Raw genomic sequence first — 23295 nt, 5'->3', positions numbered from 1 at the left:
ACCTCCTCATTCCTTAGCTTATCAGTCCAACTAATTTTCAACATTCGTCTCTAGCACCACACCTCAAATGCTTCGATTCTCTTCTGTTCCGGTTTTCCCACAGTCCATGTTTCACTGCCATACCATGCCGTACTCCAGACGTACATCCTCAGAAATTTCTTCCTCAAATTAAGGCCGGTATTAGATATTAGTAGACTTCTCTTGGCCAGAAATGCCTTTTTTGCCATAGCGAGTCTGCTTTTGATGTCCTCCTTGCTCCGTCCGCCATTGGTTATTTTACTGCCTAGGTAGCAGAATACCTTAACTTCATCCTGATGTTAAGTTTCTCGCTGTTCTCATTTCTACTACTTCTCACTACCTTCGTCTTTCTCCGATTTACTCTCAAACCATACTGTGTACTCAGTAGACTGTTCATTCCGTTCAGCAGATCATTTAATTCTTCTTCACTCTCACTCAGGATAGCAATGTCATCAGCGAACCGTATCGTTGATATCCTTTCACCTTGTATTTTAATTCCACTCCTGAACCTTTCTTTTATTTCCATCATTGCTTCCTCGATGTACAGATTGAAGAGTAGGGGCGAAAGGCTACAGCCTTGTCTTACACCCTTCTTAATACGAGCACTTCGTTCTTGATCGTCCACTCTTATTATTCCCTCTTAGTTGTTGTACATATTGTATATGCCCTGTCTGTCCCTGTAGCTTACCCTCACTTTTTTTCAGAATCTCGAACAGCTTGCACCATTTTATATTGTCGAACGCTTTTTCCAGGTCGACAAATCATATGAAAGTGTCTTGATTTTTCTTTAGCCTTGCTTCCATTATTAGCCGTAACGTCAGAATTGCCTCTCTCGTCCCTTTACTTTTCTTAAAGCCAAACTGATCGTCACCTAGCGCATTCTCAATTTTCTTTTCCATTCTTCTGTATATTATTCTTGTAAGCAGCTTCGATGCATGAGCTGTTAAGCTGATTGTGCGATAATTCTCGCACTTGTCAGCTCTTGCCGTCTTCGGAATTGTGTGGATGATGCTTTTCCGAAAGTCAGATGGTATACCGCCAGACTCATATATTCTACACACCAACGTGAATAGTCGTTTTGTTGCCACTTCCCCCAATGATTTTAGAAATTCTGATGGAATGTTATCTATCCCTTCTGCCTTATTTAAATTCCGATTCTAATACTGGATCCCCTATCTCTTCTAAATCGACTCCTGTTTCTTCTTCTATCACATCAGGCAAATCTTCACCCTCATAGAGGCTTTCAATGTATTCTTTCCACCTATCTGCTCTCTCCTCTGCATTTAACAGTTGAATTCCCGTTGCACTTTTAATGTTACCACCGTTGCTTTTGATGTCACCAAAGGTTGTTTTGACTTTCCTGTATGCTGAGTCTGTCCTTCCGACAATCATATCTTTTTCGATGTCTTCACATTTTTCCTGCAGCCATTTCGTCTTAGCTTCCCTGCACTTCCTATTTATTTCATTCCTGAGCGACTTGTATTTCTGTATTCCTGATTTTCCCGGAACATGTTTGTACTTCCTCCTTTCATCAATGAACTGAGGTATTTCTTTTGTTACCCATGGTTTCTTCGTAGCTACCTTCTTTGTACCTATGTTTTCCTTCCCAACTTCTGTGATGGCCCTTTTTAGAGATGTCCACTCCTCTTCAACTGTACTGCCTACTGCGCTATTCCATATTGCTGTATCTGTAGCGTTAGAGAATTTCAAACGTATCACGTCATTCCTTAGTTCTTCCGTATCCCACTTCTTTGCGTATTGATTCTTCCTGACTAATGGCTTGAACTTTATTGTCTTCTATGTCCTTATGAGTGATTTATGCAGTAATATGCCTGAATGAAATGCCATATTCAGCCTTAAGATTCTCGATAAAAATATCGAAGCTTTGAAATTGTCTAACCCAACCATTTTAGACACTTCTAGTGCTAATATTTGCACATGTAGATAGTGAACTGTAGATCCAAACGACCTTTCTTCATCAAATTGCCATATTACACTGAAGAGCTAAAGAATCTGGTATTGGCACACGTATTGAAATACAGAATTATGTAAACAGGAGACTACAGCGCTACGGTCGGCAACGCCGATCTAAGACAAGAAGTGTCTGGCGCAGTTGTTAGATCGGTTACTGCTGCTACAATGGCAAGTTATCAAGATTTAAGTGAGTTTGAACATAGTCGTCGCACGAGCTATGGGACACAGCATCTCCGAGATAGTGGTGAAGTGAAGATTTTTCCGTACGACCATTTGACGAGTGTACCACGAATACCAGGAATCCGGTAAAACATCGAATCTCCGACATCGCTGCTGCCGGATAGAGATCCTGAAAGGACGAGACCAACGACAACTGAAGAGAATCGTTCAACGTCGCACAAGTGCAAAACTTACGCAAATTGCTGCAGATTTCAGTGCTGGGCCATCAACAATTGTCAACGTGCGAGCCATTCAACGAAACATCATCGATATGGTCTTTTGGAGTCGAAGGTCCACCTGTGTGCCCTTGATGACTGCACGAGACAAAGTTTTACGCCTCGACTGGGCCCGTCAACACCGACATTCGACTGTTGGTGACTGGATGCATGTTGCCTCGTCGGACGAGTCTCGTTTCAGATTATATCGAGAAGGTGGACGTGTACGGGTATGGACACTACCGCTTGAATCCATGAATCCCTGCATGTCATCGAGCTGATGGAGGCTATGTAATGATGTGGGGCGCGCGCAGTTGGAGTGATATGGGACTCCTGATACGCCTACATACCACTCTGACAGATGACATGTACGTAAGCATCCAGTCTGATCACCTGCCTCCATTCATGTCCATAGGACATTCCGACAGACTTAGGCAATTCCAACAGGACAATGCGACACCCTGCACGTGTAGAATTGCTACGGAGTGGCTCCGCGAACGCTCTTCTGAGTTTAAGCACTTCCGCTGGCCACTAAACTCCCCACACATGAAAATTATTGAGCGTATCTGGGATGCCTTGCAACGCGCCATTCAGAAGAGATCTCCACCCGCTCGTACTCTTACGGATTTATGGACAGCCCTGCAGGATTGATGGTATCATTCCCCTCCAGCACTACTTCAGACATTAGTAGGGTTCATTCCACGTCTTGTTGCGGCACTTCTGCGTGCTCGCGGGGGCCGTACATGTTGTTAGGCAGGTGTACCAGTTTCTTTGGCTCTTCTGTGTAAATGCTCTTTTGTAGTTTGTAATTGCTACAATCTGTTTCTTTTGAAAAGAGCTCCTGTTCGCTTTTGCTCGGCACGTAATTTAGAGTTAATCTGGAGTTTTATTTGCCTTTAATGCATATACATCGCGTCAATAGTTTATAATAGGAATTTGATGCCACGATTGTAATAGTATTCATAAATGTGTACCCGTGGTCTAAGGGTAGCGTCTTTGATTCATAATCAAAACGTCTTCGGTCCCGGGTTAGATCCCCGCCACTGCCTAAATTTTGATAAATAATCAGCATTGGCGGCCGGAGACTTCCGGCATAAGAAGTCAGCCTCATTCTGCCAACGGCCTTGTCAAAGAGGGCGGAGGAGCGGATAGAGGTTCAGGGCACTCTCTTGTCCTAGGGGTGGGAAATTGCACCTAAAGGCGGAAGAATCAGCAATGATCAACGACATGAGGATGCAGAAGGCAATGGAAACCACTGCATTAAAGACACGTAACGTGTATCCACAAGACATGTGACCTGTATTTGAAGAAGTGTCATGATGATCTCTCCATTGGCAAAAGATTCCGGAATAGTCCCCCATTCGGATCTCCGGGAGGGGACTGCCAAGGGGGAGGTTACCATGAGAAAAAGATTGAATAATCAACGAAAGGATAACGTTCTACGAGTCGGGGCGTGGAATGTCAGAAGCTTGAACGTGGTAGGGAAACTAGAAAATCTGAAAAGGGAAATGCAAAGGCTCAATCTAGATATAGTAGGGGTCAGAAAAGTGAAGTGGAAGGAAGACAAGGATTTCTGGTCAGATGAGTATCGGGTAATATCAACAGCAGCAGAAAATGGTATAACAGGTGTAGGATTCGTTATTAATAGGATGGTAGGGCAGAGGGTGTGTTACTGTGAACAGTTCAGTGACCGGGTTGTCCTAATCAGAGTAGACAGCAGACCAACACCGACAACGATAGTTCAGGTATACATGCCGACGTCGCAAGCTGAAGATGAACAGATAGAGAAAGTGTATGAGGATATTGAAAGGGTGATGCATTATGTAAAGGGGGACGAAAATCTAATAGTCATGGGCGACTGGAATGCAGTTGTAGGGGAAGGAGTAGAAGAAAAGGTTACAGGGGAATATGGGCTTGGGACAAGGAATGAAAGAGGAGAAAGACTAATTGAGTTCTGTAACAACTTTCAGCTAGTAATAGCGAATACCCTGTTCAAGAATCACAAGAGGTGGTAGTATACTTGGAAAACGCCGGGAGATACGGGAAGATTGCAATTAGATTACATCATGGTCAGACAGAGATTCCGAAATCAGATACTGGATTGTAAGGCGTACCCAGGAGCAGATATAGACTCAGATCACAATATAGTAGTGATGAAGAGTAGGCTGAAGTTCAAGACATTAGTCAGGAAGAATCAATACGCAAGGAAGTGGGATACGGAAGTACTAAGGAATGACGAGATACGTTTGAAGTTCTCTAACGCTATAGATACAGCAATAAGGAATAGCGCAGTAGGCAGTACAGTTGAAGAGGAGTGGACATCTCTAAAAAGGGCCATCACAGAAGTTGGGAAAGAAAACATAGTTACAAAGAAGGTAGCTGCGAAGAAACCATGGGTAACAGAAGAAATACTTCAGTTGATAGATGAACGGAGGAAGTACAAGCATCTTCCGGGAAAATCAGGAACACAGAAATACAAGTCGCTGAGGAATTAAATAAATAGGAAGTTCAGTGAAACTAAGACGACATGGCTGCAGGAAAAATGTAAAGACATCGAAAAAGATATGATTGTCGGGAGGACAGACTCAGCATACAGGAAAGTCAAAACAACCTTTGGTGACATCAAAAGCAACGGTGGTAACATTAAAAGTGCAACGGGAATTCAACTGTTAAATGCAGAGGAGAGAGCAGATAGGTGGAAAGAATACATTGAAAGCCTCTATGAGGGTGAAGATTTGTGTGATGTGATAGAAGAAGGAACAGGAGTCGATTTAGAAAAGATAGGGGATCCAGTATTAGAATCGGAATTTAAAAGAGCTTTGGAGGACTTACGGTCAAATAAGGCAGAAGGGATAGATAACATTCCATCAGAAGTTCTAAAATCATTGGGGGAAGTGGCAACAAAACGACTATTCACGTTGGTGTGTAGAATATATGAGTCTGGCGGTATACCATCTGACTTTCGGAAAAGCATCATCCACACAATTCCGAAGACGGCAAGAGCTGACAAGTGCGAGAATTATCGCACAATCAGCTTAACAGCTCATGCATCGAAGCTGCTTACAAGAATAATATACAGAAGAATGGAAAAGAAAATTGAGAATGCGCTAGGTGACGATCAGTTTGGCTTTAAGAAAAGTAAAGGGACGAGAGAGGCAATTCTGACGTTACGGCTAATAATGGAAGCAAGGCTAAAGAAAAATCAAGACACTTTCATATGATTTGTCGACCTGGAAAAAGCGTTCGACAATATAAAATGGTGCAAGCTGTTCGAGATTCTGAAAAAAAGTGAGGGTAAGCTACAGGGACAGGCAGGGCATATACAATATGTACAACAACTAAGAGGGAATAATAAGAGTGGACGATCAAGAACGAAGTGCTCGTATTAAGAAGGGTGTAAGACAAGGCTGTAGCCTTTCGCCCCTACTCTTCAATCTGTACATCGAGGAAGCAATGATGTAAATAAAAGAAAGATTCAGGAGTGGAATTAAAATACAAGGTGAAAGGATATCAACGATACGGTTCGCTGATGACATTGCTATCCTGAGTGAAAGTGAAGAAGAGTTAAATGATCTGCTGAACGGAATGAACAGTCTAATGAGTACACAGTATGGTTTGAGAGTAAATCGGAGAAAGACGAAGGTAGTGAGAAGTAGTAGAAATGAGAACAGCGAGAAACTTAACATCAGGATTGATGGTCACGAAGTCAATGAAGTTAAGGTATTCTGCTACCTAGGCAGTAAAATAACCAATGGCGGACGGAGCAAGGAGGACATCAAAAGCAGACTCGCTATGGCAAAAAAGGCATTTCTGGCCAAGAGAAGTCTACTAATATCTAATACCGGCCTTAATTTGAGGAAGAAATTTCTGAGGATGTACGTCTGGAGTACGGCATGGTATGGCAGTGAAACATGGACTGTGGGAAAACCGGAACAGAAGAGAATCGAAGCATTTGAGGTGTGGTGCTAGAGACGAATGTTGAAAATTAGTTGGACTGATAAGCTAAGGAATGAGGAGGTTCTACGCAGAATCGGAGAGGAAAGGAATATGTGGAAAACACTGATAAGGAGAAGGGACAGTATGATAGGACATCTGCTAAGACATGAGGGAATGACTTCCATGGTACTAGAGGGAGCTGCAGAGGGCAAAAACTGTAGAGGAAGACAGAGATTGGAATACGTCAAGCAAATAATTGAGGACGTAGGTTGCAAGTGCTACTCTGAGATGAAGAGGTTAGCACAGGAAAGGAATTCGTGGCGGGCCGCATCAAACCAGTCAGTAGACACAAAAAAAAAAAAAAAAAAAAAGTAGACGGCAGAAGCACAACGGTTTGTGGAGAAAGTGAACAAGTTTATGACGGAACAGGGTGTGGATAAAGAAAATGTTTAGAACTGTGATCAGAGTCAAGTCCTCATTATCAACATTGTCTCACAGAGGAGAGAAGACTACAGCTAGTGAGTTGCAGTCTGAATACAGATCTACCTAAAGCTGCACAATTGATATGACTTTATCAATGACAAATAGATTAGCAAACAAGTTGTACATCTGTTTTCGAGAGGCGAAAGGCACTTTCAGTCCACAAATTTCAAAGGATCTTACAAAACAACCCGCCTACCATACATTCATATGAAGGCAAACAAAAATGGAAAAATGACTAAAGAACAGATCAAACGTTTTCTGACTTCAGTCTTTCGCAAACTTGTAACAAGTGGAAAGAGCCTACTACTATGTGACTCATGGTCAGGTCATGGAGATCGTGCCCTTCTAGACGTAAGTTTTCCAAACAAAGATGTTATGCTGAAGATACTGCCATTGAAAACAATAAAATATTGCCAATCCCTTGATGTTTGCTTCTTTCGGCAATGTAAGCTCTATATCAGAATGATTGTTGCTTTTATACGACTACGATGTGCCAAACCTCAAGTGATCATTAGTTCACAATCAGACTTCACTCTGTGATTTAAAATCATTTTTCTGCACCAAAGTATGCGCCTATGTCGCAATACGCTAGGCGAAAAGTAGGTTATGATATTCACATACCCACATCACGATGTGAACATATGATTAGCGTGGCTTTTGGTATTGGATTATTTGAATGCGAAAGTGATTTAGAATGTAAAAACGTAGCTCTAGTGAGGTGTGAACATTGTTCTCGTCCACTTTGTTTTAACCACTTTATCGAAATCCCGCGTCTGCAATATCAAAACTAAAATACGCACTATAAGGTATGTAGGAGATGTGTGTTTTGCGCTATTTGAATTATTTTAGGCAGAGGATTTTTGGCACTGTTGTTTGAAAATGTAATGATACACTGACGTCCTTGAATTACTGTTTATTTCCCTACTATGGTATTGGTATCTTATTATCTTTTTTCTTTCTATTAAGATGTAGCTTGTGGTAGAATGCAGCGTTTTGTATAAAAATGACACAGACCTTTGTTTCTTTATGATCATTATTCCACAAGTATGCATGATTTTGTGTAGTTCCGAGCTTCTGAAGTCAAACGTGTACTTTCTAAGTGGACTACGCCTGTCAGTATACACGCATTCCACGCAGTCATACTTCAACAGTTGAACTGCTGTCCAGGGGAAATTAAGCATTGTTAAATTCCAGTTGCTACATGTAATAGCTATAATTATTAGATTGAAAACGAAGTACACTACTGGCCATTAAAATTGGTACACCACGAAGATGACGTGCTACAGACGCGCAATTTAACCGGCAGGAAGAAGATGCTGTGATATGCAAATGATTAGCGTTTTAGAGCATTCTCACAAGGTTGGCGTCGGTGGCGACACCTACAACGTGCTGACATGAGGAAAGTTCCCAACCGATTTCTCATACACAAACAGCAGTTGACCGGCGTTGCCTGATGAAACGTTGTTGTGATGCCTCGTGGAAGGAGGAGAAATGCGTACCATCACGTTTCTGACTTTGATAAAGGTCGGATTGCAGCCTATCGCGATTGCGGTTTATCGTATCGCGACATTGCTGCTCGCGTTGGTCGAGATCCAATGACTGTTAGCAGAATATGGAATCGGTGGGTTCAGGAGGGTAATACGGAACGCGGTGCTGGATCCCAACGGCCTCGTATCACTAGCAGTCGAGATGACAGGCATCTTATCCGCATGGCTGTAACGGATCGTGCAGCCACGTCTCGATCCCAAAGTCACCAGATGGGGACGTTTGCAAGACAACAACCATCTGCACCAACAGTTCGACGACGTTTGCAGCAGCATAGACTATCAGTTCCGAGACCACGGCTGCGGTTACTCTTGAGGCTGCATCAAAGACAGGAGTGCCTGCGATGGTGTACTCAACGACGAACCTGGCTGCACGAATGGCAAAATGTCCTGTTTTCGGATGAATCCAGGTTCTGTTTACAGCATCATGATGGTCGCATCCGTGTTTGGCGACATCGCGGTGAACGCACATTGGAAGCGTGTATTCGTCATCGCCACATTGGCGTATCACCCGGCGTGATGGTATGGGGTGCCATTGGTTACACGTCTTGGTCACCTCTTGTTCGCATTGACGGCACTTTGAACAGTGGGCGTTACATTTCAGATGTGTCACGTCCCGTGGCTCTACCCTTCATTCGATCCCTGCGAAACCCCACATTTAAGTAGGATAATGCACGACCGCATGTTGCAGGTCCTGTACGGGCCTTTCGAGGTACATAAAATGTTCGACTGCTGCCCTGGCCAACACATTCTCCAGATCTCTCTTCAATTGAAAACGTCTGGTCAATGGTGGCTGAGCAAATGGCTCGTCACAATACGCCTGTCACTACTCTTGATGGACTGTGGTATCGTGTTAAGCTGTATGGGCAGCTGTACCTGTACACGCCATCCAAGCTCTGTTTGGCTCAATGCCCAGGCGTATCAATGCCATTATTACGGCCAGAGGTGGTTGTTGTGGATACTAATTTCTCAGGATCTATACACCCAAACTGCGTGAAAATGTAATCACATGACAGTTCTAGTATAATATATTTGTCCAATGAATACCCGTTTATCATCTGCATTTATTCTTGGTGTAGAAATTTTAATGTCCAGTATTGTAAATACTGATGTAATATTGTTCAGTACACTGCCCTTAGTCACTAAAAAAATATCTTTACTTACGCAACTAACACCTTGTATAGGGTGTTGGGTCTGTGTATACATTCCGATTAAAGCGAAACTACTTGTTATATGACATGAAGAACTGTAATTTCTGACTCACCTTTGGCAGTGGTTTGGTCTGCGTCTCTACGTGAACACCGGTGATCTCTATGACGTTGGGCAAGTGCGGACGAGGGTACTCCATAGTAAAGTGGTTGTTGATGATGAGGAGGCTGAAGTTGCGTTCCGTCTCGTACACCGGAGGTGGTTCAGGACCGAAGTACTGTCTCATGAAGACCTCCTGCTCTGGCAAATTTTCCGAGTACCACAGGAAATAGCATCTGAGGTAGAAGAGCGCGTTGTACGCGCGTTCCCAGAAGGTCATGTGGTCCGAGAACCCCACCCATACATCGGGTATGTATGCAGGGTTCATGGGATTTCCCATTGAGTAGTACACAGGCGAAAACGCCGACAGTGTGATCATGCCTATGAGAGGTGGGGAACCGACTCTGTGTACCAGTCCGTAGTAGCCTTGGTAAGTTATCCATTCCATGATGACCACGTCGAAGGTGTGGTTCCTCCTGCAACAGGTTATCATAGTTCAGTGCACACGGTCACCAATTGTACCCTTCGAATGTGTGTAATGTACGCATCGTATTACAGAAACATAAAACTGTTGTATGTACGCACAAGTTTTCCCCTGGAGTGGTAACTTACTTCAGCATCTCTGACGTACCTCCTTTTTTGACATTCATGAAAACAAGCCCTTATGTGATCCTTGTTGTTGGCTTCGTCTGTAAATGCATTGACTTAGCCAATCAAGTGCGAGTCATACGAATCAGAAACATTTTCTCTCCTACTCAGATATGCGGTTTATTTACAGTGCGGCTGGTACGTGAGAAAGAAATTAATTTATGTGGCCACAATAGACGTTGGGTAACATACGGAGGATTGTCATAGTCTTAATTATCACCTAAAATATAAAAAACAGAAATGCAAAATAAATATATTGCTTGTTTGAATGTACGACCACAATTCGAATCTTTCTTTTTCTGAAGTTTTAATTTACTTGTGCACTCCCTTAGAGCCCATTTTCAGAGTAATGAGGCGTCACTTGGCACGATAAGCAAGAGGCTGCAATAATAGCAAGACAAATTCAACAGGCGTGGGTGGCTTGCTGCTAATCAAATTTTCGTGCAAGAAGTGGACGTTATCAAAGTGCGGATTTAATTGACGGATAGAGGTGATTAATCTAGCGAGTGTTAACCCTTTTGAATGTAACTTTAGGGAATTTATTGCTAATATGTGGTGACGATTTTGTGGTCTTGGTAAAAATGGTTGTAATTCCATGTGTCTAAATTCACTTTGGTTGTGGCAGTATGTGACTTTAACTGAAACAAGGAACAACAGCAAAATCTTAAATAATTGAGCAGTTTAAGGATTTAAATATAATTGTAAATGACTGACAGTGTATTTGTTATGTACACATTCTTTAATGAATAGATACCGGTACACAAAACTACTTTTGGATATGGTATTGTCAGGGCGCTATTTAGAATTTTTTGCGCTAGAAGCATTTTCAATTCCTCTAAAATGATTGACGGGGAAAAGATGTCGACAGTTTTCAATATGTATTTGAGAAAGAGAGAAGAAGAGAAACAAGAAAAGTACGCGCGAAAGGAAAAGGAGGAACAAGAGGGAAGAGAAATAATCAAAGAATTATTGGAAGATATGAAAAGCAGACTGTAACGAAAAATCTCACGGAAACTCGGAGGGAGAATTTGAAGAAGAGCCCAAAACCTTTAAGCATGTCTCTCGGAATAGTTAGCTGCTATCAGCAATAATATAAGGCGTTTACACGGACCTGCTTTGAAATTAGATGTCAAAGAAAATGAAAAATGGTTCAAATGGCTCTGAGCACTATGGGACTTAACATCTATGGTCATCAGTCCCCTAGAACTTAGAACTACTTAAACCTAACTAACCTAAGGACATCACACAACACCCAGCCATCTCGAGGCAGAGAAAATCCCTGACCACGCCGGGAATCGTACCCGGGAACCCGGGCATGGGAAGCGAGAACGCTACCGCACGACCACGAGCTGTGGGCTCAAAGAAAGTGACACTGAAGAAGCTGTGAGTTGTGCATCTCCAGCAGGCGCTAGATTCCGTCAAGGAGAGCGAAACTACATTAGATGCTAAAGTGAAAAGTGAAACTGGTGAAGCGATCAACTGAGCGATTGGGAAACTTAGATATTATAAACCACCTCTGGAAAAAGTGAGTTTACAAATTTTGAATTTTTTTGACGAAGCCATATAATGTAAAACGACGTCGTTTGAGGCTGTTGAAATATCACTACTACGAGGTGAAACAGAGGAAATATATCGACTCCTGGAAGAAGTAATGTAGAGATCCAGGGGGTTGTACTATAGAAAACACAGAATAGAGTTCATTGCGCTTAAATTGTCTTAGAGAGATGCATTGCACAACCGTAACTAGTATTGGGATTAGAGACCAACCGTGAGAGGAGACGAGGGACGCACCAAGCAGTGACAAATACTCAGTATGTAAAAGTTTGAAACCTGTGGTTATTTTATAAAGGAACTTAAAGCAAAGAATTGATCAGAGCGAGCACAGAAAATGTCGTGGCTACAATTCATAGAGGTAATCCTTAGTAAATGCCGGCCAGAACTACAGAGTAACTCGAAGGTCAAACGCGAGAAGTTTCCCAGTAGCTGCTTGAGTGTCAACACCAGTTGTTTTATTTGAATACAGTGTAATAAATGATAATCGAGCTAGGAGAGGTCAGCTGTTCTATCCCAGACGCATAGCAGAGAGAGAGAGACAGTGTTAGTAAGATCCACCAAGTGGACTATGGATGCGTTGACAAAATCTTACCCAACTAGAGGAATAAAGTTGCGGGATGCAAAGAAAGATACAGAGCCATATCAAGCTTGTAAGAAACTTGATAGTAAGAGTTCTTCATAGAGGCGGCAGTAAACTTTGCAGAACAATAGTGAAATAAACAGGACATATAGAACACAAATGCTACAGCTGATCTCGTGAGAAGACCGAACAGGAACTCTATCTACATTTACACTACCCGTAGTTTCCCATAGCTGCTCCAGGTGTATTATGGAATTATTCACTTGTAAAAACACCGGGGCACCCCTGCCCTTTCCGTCATAGCCCAGTTCGAGCTTGTGCTTTGGCCAGCCGCTGTGGCCGTGCGGTTCTAGGCGTTTCAGTCTGGAACCGCGCTGCTGTTGCGGTGAGAGGTTCGAATCCTGCCTCCGGCATGGATGTGTGTGATGTCCTTAGGTTAGTTAGGTTTAAGTAGTTCTAAGTCTAGAGGACTGATGACCTCAGATGCTAAGTCCCATAGTGCTTAGAGCCTTGTGCTTTGTCTCGTCGACGGTACCCGAACTGTTCCTCCTATTTTTAATACACAACACTATACACTTAAATGTAATCTTTGGCTGAGAGAAAAATACTCACCTGATGAAGTCCTGTACTGCGGGATCGCTGAGCTGCGCTGGAACTATTGTTTTTGCGTAATGTCGAACGAATGGAATATTCTCCAGAGGTGACTGTGACGCCATTGAAACGAAGTCGAACTCGCCATGTGTTTTGTATCCCACAGACGCGTCGACTTCCGTAAGGTTCTCGTGAGAAATCTGAAGGTCAAACACAAGAATAGGACATTTAATCGCCGGTTAGTGTACGTGCAACGCAACCAGCACCTTACTGGATAAGTGGCACAGGTCGTTATGAAGAAAAAGAGTATATAATATTGTCGATTGGCTTCTATCCTGGTGCAAGTCTTCTAATTTGGCGCCGCTTAAAGAACCTGCATTTCCGTCACAGAATTCCTGGTTTCGATTGTCGGTGCGCCGTGCACCAGCTGTAGCAATGTCTGTGGAGGTGGAGGTTAGTATCGATTTAGAGGCAGCCTGTAACATTTGTGGCGGATGGTCGGAAGCGAGAGGCCAGGGCAGTTGGCGGAGAAAGGACCGTTCTGCCATTAATGTAAGTAACTATTATGTACTGATACCCGTCTATTGTACTGATTGCCTGAAGTGACTTGCGTCACTTTAAAGCTCAGTCCTGTTCAGATTTACATTACGTAAGTGAATTCAAGATTAGTCTTAACGATGTTTAGTAATCCTGGAAGTTATTTCTTCTGGTTCTGAAAGGGGCCTCTGGCCGTTACAACAGTTAATCATTACTTGAGAGACATGTCTAGAACTTCACATTTTTCTTATTTTATTGTTTTGATACCTTTGATGTGACTACATTGTTTCTGAATATGATTAACTATCTTGATATTGCACTTAAAACTTTTTAAAGGTCAATCAGTATAGAGAGAGAGTTGAATGCTCGTGAGAGCTGGAGAAAAATTATTTCTTGAATTTGTACCTTAACACTGTAATTGAACTTTGGCTTAATGAGTTATGTAATCATTGCTTCCTATATTTCAATGTTGAGACAGGTTAGATAGTAATTTTTTAAATCTTCCATTTTGATTAATACTTTATTGTTCTGGGTGAAGCGGACTTTAATTAATGTTTTAATAAATGATGTTAAATGAGGTCTTTTTTTGCATTTAATGTGCCCAGCGCCTTACCATTCACCTCACCCACTCTGTATCACATTAACCAAGGATCGTTATACCGAGTAAAGATCTGGAATTATTCTAACAAGGGAACATCCCCATCGCACCCCCCTCAGATTTAGTTATAAGTTGGCACAGTGGATAGGCCTTGAAAAACTGAACACAGATCAATCGAGAAAACAGGAAGAAATTGTGTGGAACTATGAAAAAATAAGCAAAATATACAAACTGGGTCGTCCATGCGTAAGATAGGCAATATTAAGAGCAGTGTGAGGTGAGGTGTGCCGTGGTCCCGTGGTTAGCGTGAACTGTTATGGAGCGAGAGGCCTTCAGTTCAAATCTGCCGTCGAGTGAAAATTTTGCTTTCTTTATTTTCGCAAAGTTATGATCTGTCCGTTCGTTCATTGACGTCTCTGTTCACTGTAATAAGTTTAGTGTCTGTGTTTTGCGACCGCACCGCAAAACCGTGCGATTAGTTGACGAAAGGACGTGCCTCTCCAATGGGAACCGAAAACATTTGATCGCAAGGTCATAGGTCAACCGATTCCTCCACAGGAAAACACGTCTGATATATTCTATACGACACTGGTGACAGCATGTGCGTCACATGACAGGAATATGTTGTCGACCCACCTAACTAGTACACTTGGCGAATGGGTAAAAAGATTCTTCTACCTTGCCCGATTTAGGCTTTCTTGTGGATGTAATAATCACTCCAAAAAAGTGATGAAAACATAAGAGTTTGTCACATAAACTGAAAATAAAAAGTTAAAAGTTTCGGTTGAGGGAAGATTTGAACTAAGGACCTCTCGTTCCACAGCTGTTCATGCTAACCACGGGACCACGGTGCTCCTCGCCTCACAGTGCCCTTAATATTGGATATATTATACATGGACGACCCAGTTTGTATATTTTGCTTATTTTTTCATAGTTCCACACAACTTCTTCCTGTTTTCTCGATCGATCTGTATTCAGTTTTTCAAGGCCTATCCACTGTGTCAACTTATAACTAAATCTGAGGGGGGTGCGATGGGGAGGTTCCCTTGTAAGAGTTGGTGACATTTAACGGAATATTAAAATAAAACTGTTACTGAATTGTATCTACTTTGCAGGCTGCACCCTAATAACTTTTTTATATAGAGGGATTTGCGAATACAAAAATAACCATTGAAAGGTGGCTACACTGAGCCACAGCGCCAGAGATCGCGCCAGAGAGTTTTGTTTCGCCGCCTCCACTGGCAGTGATTATTGAGGACTCGTAGTAGTCAGTGCTTGTCGAAGACTCGTAGTAGTCAGTGTGTGTTGAGATGTGCTAGTGGGCAGTGTTTGTCGAGATGTTGTTCCATGTTTTATGCAGTTTTTTGATGGGCTAGACAGCAGATGGTTCGAATGGAAATACTGTAATGATCAGAGTGCTTTTCGTCAATATATATGAAGGTAAAATATTCTGTGTTTTTTTTCATTATTTCAGTGTCTTAAATAATGCGTCATTACAGGTTCAGTCAACAAAGCATCTGGCTTGTGTTCTTGTATTAGAGTGTAATCCTGGTTTTCTTGCGCAATTGTAGTATTTCTATTTTCTTTAATTAATTCAGTATAAATGATATTTAAAATTTCTTGTGTTGTTGAAGAAGAACCGTGCCAGATACTTTGTTGACTGAACCTGTAATGACGCATTATTTAAGACACTGAAATAATGAAAAAAAAACACAGAATATTTTACCTTCATATATTTTGACGAAAAGCACTCTGATCATTACAGTATTTCCATTCGAACCATCTGCTGTCTAGCCCATCAAACAACTGCATAAAACATGGAACAACATCTCGACAAACACTGCCCACTAGCACATCTCAACGCACACTGACTACTACGAGTCCTCGACAAGCACTGACTACTACGAGTTCTCAATAATCACTGCCAGTGGAGGTGGCGAAACAAAACTCTCTGGCGCGATCTCTGGCGCTGTGGCTCAGTGTAGCCACCTTTCACCATGTTAAAGATGTTGTGTTGTTGTTACAATACTTTTCTCCTTCTCGTTAAAATATCAATACTTTAAAATAAATCACTACCATTCGTTTCTTGTAACTGTAACAGGCAGCCTCAGCGTTCCATTTCGCGACCTAGTACGGACAGAGAGCTCCATGCGGGCAGGATATTATTCCTCCTCTCGCGTGCAACGTATTCGTTCCTTGGGTAGCAAATCCTTGCTGCAGCTCGAATAAAATAATGACTTTGTGATTGACAGAGCAAGTCAGTGACGGAAAGAATCAGTAGGAACCTACAAAATAGCAGATACAGTGAGCATGTGGCACACGACAAAGATCTGCGATTGGTTGACGCCTGCCCCCTACCACTCTACTCACTGACACACCAATCACAGGACAGGAAATGAGCTCTGTTACAGCTAATGCAAAAGGAAGGTGATGTGACAAACCCGTCCAATGATGAGGACATATGTCTTTTTCCAGGAGCATACAAAATTGTTTCAAAAGCTCTCTTACGTCGTTTGGAACAACAGGCTAACCACCTGGTTGATAACTACGAAGTAAGTTTCACTAAGGGTCGGCTGTAGGCAGAACAGTGTATCGCGTGAAAATGTTAAGGATCTGCCGATGAGCAAGCAAAGTGGATACCTTTTTGGACTTCAGTGCCTTTGACTCTGTCAACAGATAGTGTTTTACGCTCTAGGCGAGCACAGAGTGAACAGAAAGAACAAAGAACCAGTCTGACAGACTTCTACGAAAGCAACATCGTAAGAAAAATTCTCTAGTTCAAGAACGAGACGGTGCCTTTCCCTCTCTCCCCCTCCCCCCTCCCTCTCTCATCCACTGTCGTTCTGTACCAAGTCATAACAAACTGGAAAATATTGCAGAGTTATAAATGTCGGAAGTTTTGGATGAGAAATAAGTGTTAAATGTTTATTCCTTGCTGATGATTTATCAGTGATCACAAAGAATAATAAGAAACAAAATATGCCATAGGAAAGGTACGCGCGATAACAGCAAAGGCACACCTTCAGATATCTTACGAAGAAATCCGTTCCACGAAAAATCTGCATCAAAATAATAGGGAAGTTCCACTAAAAGTCGGATGCGGAACGTTTATTTACATATCCTCCCTAGGCTACCTTGGAGACATCCTACTGCCTCAGGGTTGGACAGCAATGCAAACATAGAAAGAGACATGTAATTATAAAGACATTCAAAATCAATTGAAACCATAATAACAAAAAGGTGATATCGTGCAATGCGTAAATGCGACATTACAAGACAGTTCTTTTACCGGTAACAATGTAAGCCGGCCGCGGTGGTCTAGCGGTTCTGGCGCTGCAGTCCGGAACCGCGGGACTGCTACGGTCGCAGGTTCGAATCCTGCCTCGGGCATGGGTGTGTGTGATGTCCTTAGGTTAGTTAGGTTTAAGTAGTTCTAAGTTCTAGGGGACTTATGACCTAAGATGTTGAGTCCCATAGTGCTCAGAGCCATTTGAACAATGTATGCACCAGAGATAATAACAGTTGGAGGTGACTTAACTTGCAGAAGTTAAAAAAAAAAAAAAACAGGCGCAGAAATTAATACGAAAATATGTGGACTCACACAAAAAATGGAATTTGGTTGATGAGGGGAACATCTGACGTCCGCGCGCAAATAGATAAGTTCACAAACATAATGCTCAAGTTCGATGGCCATATTTATAGAATGGACAATAGCATATTCACTAAAAGAGTATTTAATATTAGTAATTGAAATAAGATCAAAATTAGTCGATTATAAGACTCTATGGAACATTAACATCACAGAGGAAACCACAGTAAAAATGAGAAAACTATCAGTAGGAAAAGAAGAAGGGCGAGAAGAACGCGAGGAAAATCATTACGAATTCATTAAGAGATTTTGGAAGCATAAGAAGGCAGAAACTATCAAATAAACTATCAGGTTGAAACGCACTCCTAAACTGGGAAACCAACGGAAGAAGGTAATTCGAACTACACCCTGTCAGTCTAAAAGGCTTTGAGACTGGATTTATCCAAAATAGAGAGAAACTGAGATGGTGGTTTTATGCTTCAGATGTTTTACATAGTCTGCCTCCACTTGAGTACAGCGCACAGAAACTTCTCACTAAGTAAAACTGACAGAGAAGTCGTTTTGAATGTTATTCAAATTGCAAGTCACATTCGCACCTTCTTCAGTCTTGGCGAACCATCAGAGACCCATTCTTCACTTCGCCGTATTGTGGTAGGTTCGTATTCATAACACGAACTCTCATTACTCGTGATGATTTTTTTTTTCAGGAAAGAATTGTCCCCGTTTCTCAAGTTGCGGCAGGCGTCCATGCATCGCCGATTTTTGTTCAGGGATCAAGGCTTCCGGAGCAGGTTTTGCACACACTCCCTTCCTCAAAACATTCTGGAGATATTCGGTTCGTTGCTCCATTGTGAATTGTGACACGACAACGTTGACACACAACTATCACACGTCCACTACGTAACACTGCCTACCCACAACTGACTAGTCAAATTCACACCTGCTGTTTACAATTGTTACTCCAAGCTACTGCGCTGACGTCGCTTATACGCCAGCAATAAAAGAAGACTCGTAACTTTTGGATTGGTCAGTGTACATCTCATCATTTACGCAGTGCAGCTAAGTCTCCGAAATGCACGAAAAGTCTCTTTCGCGAAGCTTGTAATTGTGTCCCATTGCGAAAATTCAAAATTCGCCTCAAAAGACGTCTATAACGTTCACACTCATAAGTGCGCGAATAAAACGCCACAGGGACGCTCTAGGAACCTTGTAACGACAACTGTACATATAACAAATTTTTTCTTTATGAATTTAGATAAATTAATGTAAGCAATGTTTTGATCTTCCTTTTCGGTCCATATCGTTATGTTAAAGAGACTGTGAGTAACTTTTGAAATGAATATTATTATTTATGTTGGATTTCAAATAATGTGGTAATCAAAGGGAAGTGTATTTAATGTTAAAACTATTGTAAGATGTGAAAATTGTAATTTATACACTTGGCCCATACGTAGGTAATGCATTAGGATATGTGTAGTAGAAAACCTGTGGTGAGTACCCTACCTGTAGGGGAGCGGGAAAACGCACACTGGCGCGGTTCGGCACAACGGGCTCAGTAGATCAGTCGGAGGCGAGACACAGTCGGAGTTGTGAATCAGTCAGAGGAACACGTACTGTACCGTGGCGGCTACCCAGGAAAAGTGGGTTCCATTGAGCCTCGGATGCACCGATTCCGACGACTACTTGGCATGGCTATATTCTGAGGCACAAAGTTGGAAAGATTACGACGCTAAGAAGAAGGAAAGTGCCTATGTAATGAGAGCCTTAGCCGTGCTTGTATGTGTGCCGTGCTGCCCGCTATCTCGCTGCCCGCCAACCGCCGCACCGACTTGCACAGGTCAAACATTTATTTCATCTTTAGAAGTGTATCTGTGTGGACCAGTGTCGAAAATGTTTCTAACTGTTCAATAATAACGTGACTTTTACCAGAATTGCCTTAGCCATGACTTATCCTGATCACTGACCTAGACAGGATCCTTACCTCGTATTGTGCAACCCGAGTATCCTGAACTGAAAGTTTAAAATTAGTGTTAATAAGAATTATCAGTAGATCAATCTATGCTATAAAGAAGTTTAAAAGTTCTGTGTGTTATTGCAAATGTTGGTAAAGAACAAAAGTATGACTAACTTGGAAGAGAATTTTTTGAATTGAGTTAGCGATGTTATTTAATTAATCTGAGACAGAAATAATGACAGTTAAATTATTCAGAAGTAAGACAAAAGAGTAGTTATCCATAGATTGATAATTTTGAGTGTTAATTTGCCTTCAACACTTAATAGTTTCAGTATAACGACCATAACAGTTTCAGCCCCCCCCCCCCCTTCTCTTGTCCATTCTTTCAAACCTTGAAATGTGCTGACCAGATTTGACCAGTAAAGTTAAGTTCTATATTGAATCTAAGGGTATTAGTGTTGTTTTCCAATTTTAATAGTGACATTGTATGTGTGCTTTCAAAACTGCCCATTCTAGGACAATCTATGCCCGATTTCAGTCTGATCAATATACAAAATGCAGTTCGTAGTAATCATTGCTGTGTGGTGTTGTGTGAATTTATCTCGTCCAAATTAGTACAAAAAGAGAAAACTTTAGTTCAGTGGATTTTTCTGGTTCCAAACTTTGCCATATAACGCATCATTACTACGTGTTACTATGCTTGTACATGCACCCACTTGTACAAGGAAAAACTCACTCATTGCCTAAGTAGGCTGGCGACCGAATTATTAATTATAGGTAGCATCTACTGTGTGTACTTCTTGTCCATGCGAAAGAGTAATTATACTTTACATTTGCTTGATGCATCACTGTAGTTATTGACTGAGTACAAGTCCGATCTTGCTTCTATTAGGTACACGCGGTCAACTTATGTACTAAAATCCTTGTTTATAAGGTGAATCCCGTGAACTTATTACAGTACAGGCTTTATACAGCTAACGTACGTCCGATTAGGGTGGTAGCGTTACAACCTCCAGTTCAGCAACACCGTCTATCCATCAGAGACTTCGACACCCATTCAAGTGAATGGTGCTCTGTAGCTGCAGCAGCGCCTGAGGACTGGCAACCCCACCTAATGGGATCTGAAGGAGTTCCCTGCCCTCAGGTGTCAGAGCAGCCACAAGGCACCATCCAGCTGAATGAAGTTTCTGACTGGTACATTTTTAACGTACTCAAGAAAAACGCATATGTGGTACTGGAGGTGAACTGGGAGGCGTTAGAGGAATCCGTTTCTGACCTCCGTAACAGCGGTATCAAAATAAGGAGTGAAATGTGGGTAAGAGGAGATGTGATGACCTTCCAATCTTGTGACACGTCCACGACGGCTTTGGGCAGAACGGCGGTACAATTCAGTGTCAATGTGACATCGTTAACCAACCTTACAGCTCTTATGAACTTTTGAACTGTGGTCTTCTTTTCGTATGTTTAGACACCATGCTGTTTGAAGTGTCGCCTAGACTGAGGATGACATCCCAGGGCGCCACGCTTCTGCACCATTACAGAAAAGGGTTGTAGGCAGCTTTCAGGTAAGTTTCAAACATATGCTTCGCAATGGGAGGCCATTACAGAATTTTACAAAAGCGTGACTTTTTTTTTAGTAGTGTTGTGCGCCTCTGGACCGTATCCGTCTCTTTGAACTACAAAGTTCATTTTCAAGCCAGGTCTATTATAGCTTCACTAACAGTGCTATGTTAGATGACAGTCAATATACACATAGGTAATATGCGCATAACACATAGTCATTATTTTGAACGATTAGTTCATGAGCCCACTCGAAGCGTAAAAGGTTGCGAAAGCATACTTGACCTTTTAGCAACAAATAATCCTGGACAAATAGTGAGTATTGTGACGAATACTGGGATTAGCGACCACAAGGCACTTGCCGCTAGGCTGAATACCGTAACACCTACAACCATTAAAAAGAAACGCGAAGTATATCTATTTAAAAAAGCTGATGAAAATGCTCTTAACGCCTTTTTACGATACAGTCCTCACTCCTTCCGATCTGATCATGTAAGTGTAGAAAGTTGTGGAATGTTTTCAGAGAGATAGTATAGACAGTAATTGAGAGATATATACCACATAAATTAATAAGTGATGGTACTGATCCCCCATGGTACACAAAACGGGTCAGGTCGTTGTTGCAGAAGCAACGAAAAAAGCATGCAAATTTAAAAGAACGCAAAATCCTCAAGATTGGCAAAGTTATACAGAAGTTCGAAATATAGCGTATACTGCAATGCGAGATGCTTTTAATGATTTCCACAACAAAATTCTGTCTCGAAATCTGGCAGAAAACCCAAAGAGATTCTGGTCATACATAAAGCACACCAGTGGCAAGACGCAATCAATACCTTCACTGCGCGATAACAACGGTGAAGTCACTGAAGACAGTGCCACTAAAGCAGAGTTATTAAACACGGTTTTCCGAAACTCCTTAACCAAAGAAGACGAAGTAAATATTCCTGAATTCCAATCAAGAACAACTGCCAAGATGAGAAACATAGAAATAGATATCCTGGGTGTAACAAAGCAGCTTAAATCACTTAATAAAGGCAAGGCCTCCGGTCCAGATTGTATACCAGTCAGGTTCCTCTCAGAGTATGCTGATAAAATAGCTCCATATTTAGCAATTATATACAACCACTCTCTCACAGAAAGATACGTACCTAAAGACTGGAAAATTGCTCAAGTCACACCAATTCCCAAATAGGGAAGTAGGAGTAATCCGCTGAATTACAGGCCTATATCACTAACGTCGATTTGCAGTGGGGTTTTGGAACATATACTGTATTCGAACGTTATGAAAGAAAACTATTTATTGACACATAGTCAGCACGGATTCAGAAAATATCGTTCTTGTGAAACACAACTAGCTCTTTATACTCATGAAGTAATAATTGCTATCGACAGGGAATGTCAAATTGATTCCATATTTTTAGATTTCCAGAAAGCTTTCGACATCGTTCCTCACAAGCGTCTTCTAACCAAACTGTGTGCATATGGAATATCGCCTCAGTTGTGCGACTGGATTCGTGATTTCCGGTCAGAAAGGTCACAGTTCGTAGTAATAGATGGAAAGTGTTATAAGCCCTCTATTGTTCCTTACCTATATTAACGACATGGGAGACAATCTGAGTAGCCGTCGTAGATTGTTTGCAGATGATGCTGTCATTTACCGTCTTTTAAAGGCATCAGATGATCAAAACGACTTGCAAAATTATTTAGATAACATATCTGTATGGTCGAGGGGCATGAAAGGGAAGCAGTGATTAGGAAGGGAGTGAGACAGGGTTGTAGCCTATCCCCGATGTTATTCAATCTGTATATTGAGCAAGCAGTAAAGGAAACAAAAGAAAAATTCGGAGTAGGTATTAAAATACATGGAGAAGAAATAAAAACTTTGAGGTTCGCCGATGACATTGTAATTCTGTTAGAGAGAGCAAGGGACCTGGAAGAGCAGCTGAACGGAATGGACAGTGTCTTGAAAGGAGAATGTAAGACGAACATCGACAAAAGCAAAACGAGGATAATGGAATGTAGTCGAATTAAATCGGGTGATGCTGCG

At 41.9% G+C, this 23295-nt stretch overlaps 1 protein-coding gene across 1 annotated transcript in view; it reads right to left on the bottom strand.

Annotated features, from left to right (window-relative positions):
- The window catches only part of LOC126237286 (UDP-glucosyltransferase 2-like), a 107887-nt gene that overhangs the window by 33968 nt on the left and 50624 nt on the right, over positions 1–23295 (bottom strand). Inside the window, exons 3-4 of the mRNA XM_049947232.1 lie at positions 13032–13210; positions 9654–10113 (exon numbers count right to left, since the gene is read on the bottom strand). Coding sequence (XP_049803189.1) covers positions 9654–10113; positions 13032–13210 — 639 coding nt within the window. The remainder of the gene's footprint in view (positions 1–9653; positions 10114–13031; positions 13211–23295) is intronic.

Source organism: Schistocerca nitens, chromosome 2, assembly GCF_023898315.1.
Source record: "Schistocerca nitens isolate TAMUIC-IGC-003100 chromosome 2, iqSchNite1.1, whole genome shotgun sequence".
NCBI classification, from domain to species: Eukaryota; Metazoa; Arthropoda; class Insecta; order Orthoptera; family Acrididae; genus Schistocerca; species Schistocerca nitens.
Note: the sequence above shows the minus strand (reverse complement) of the source record. Positions and strands in the feature narration are given on the sequence as shown.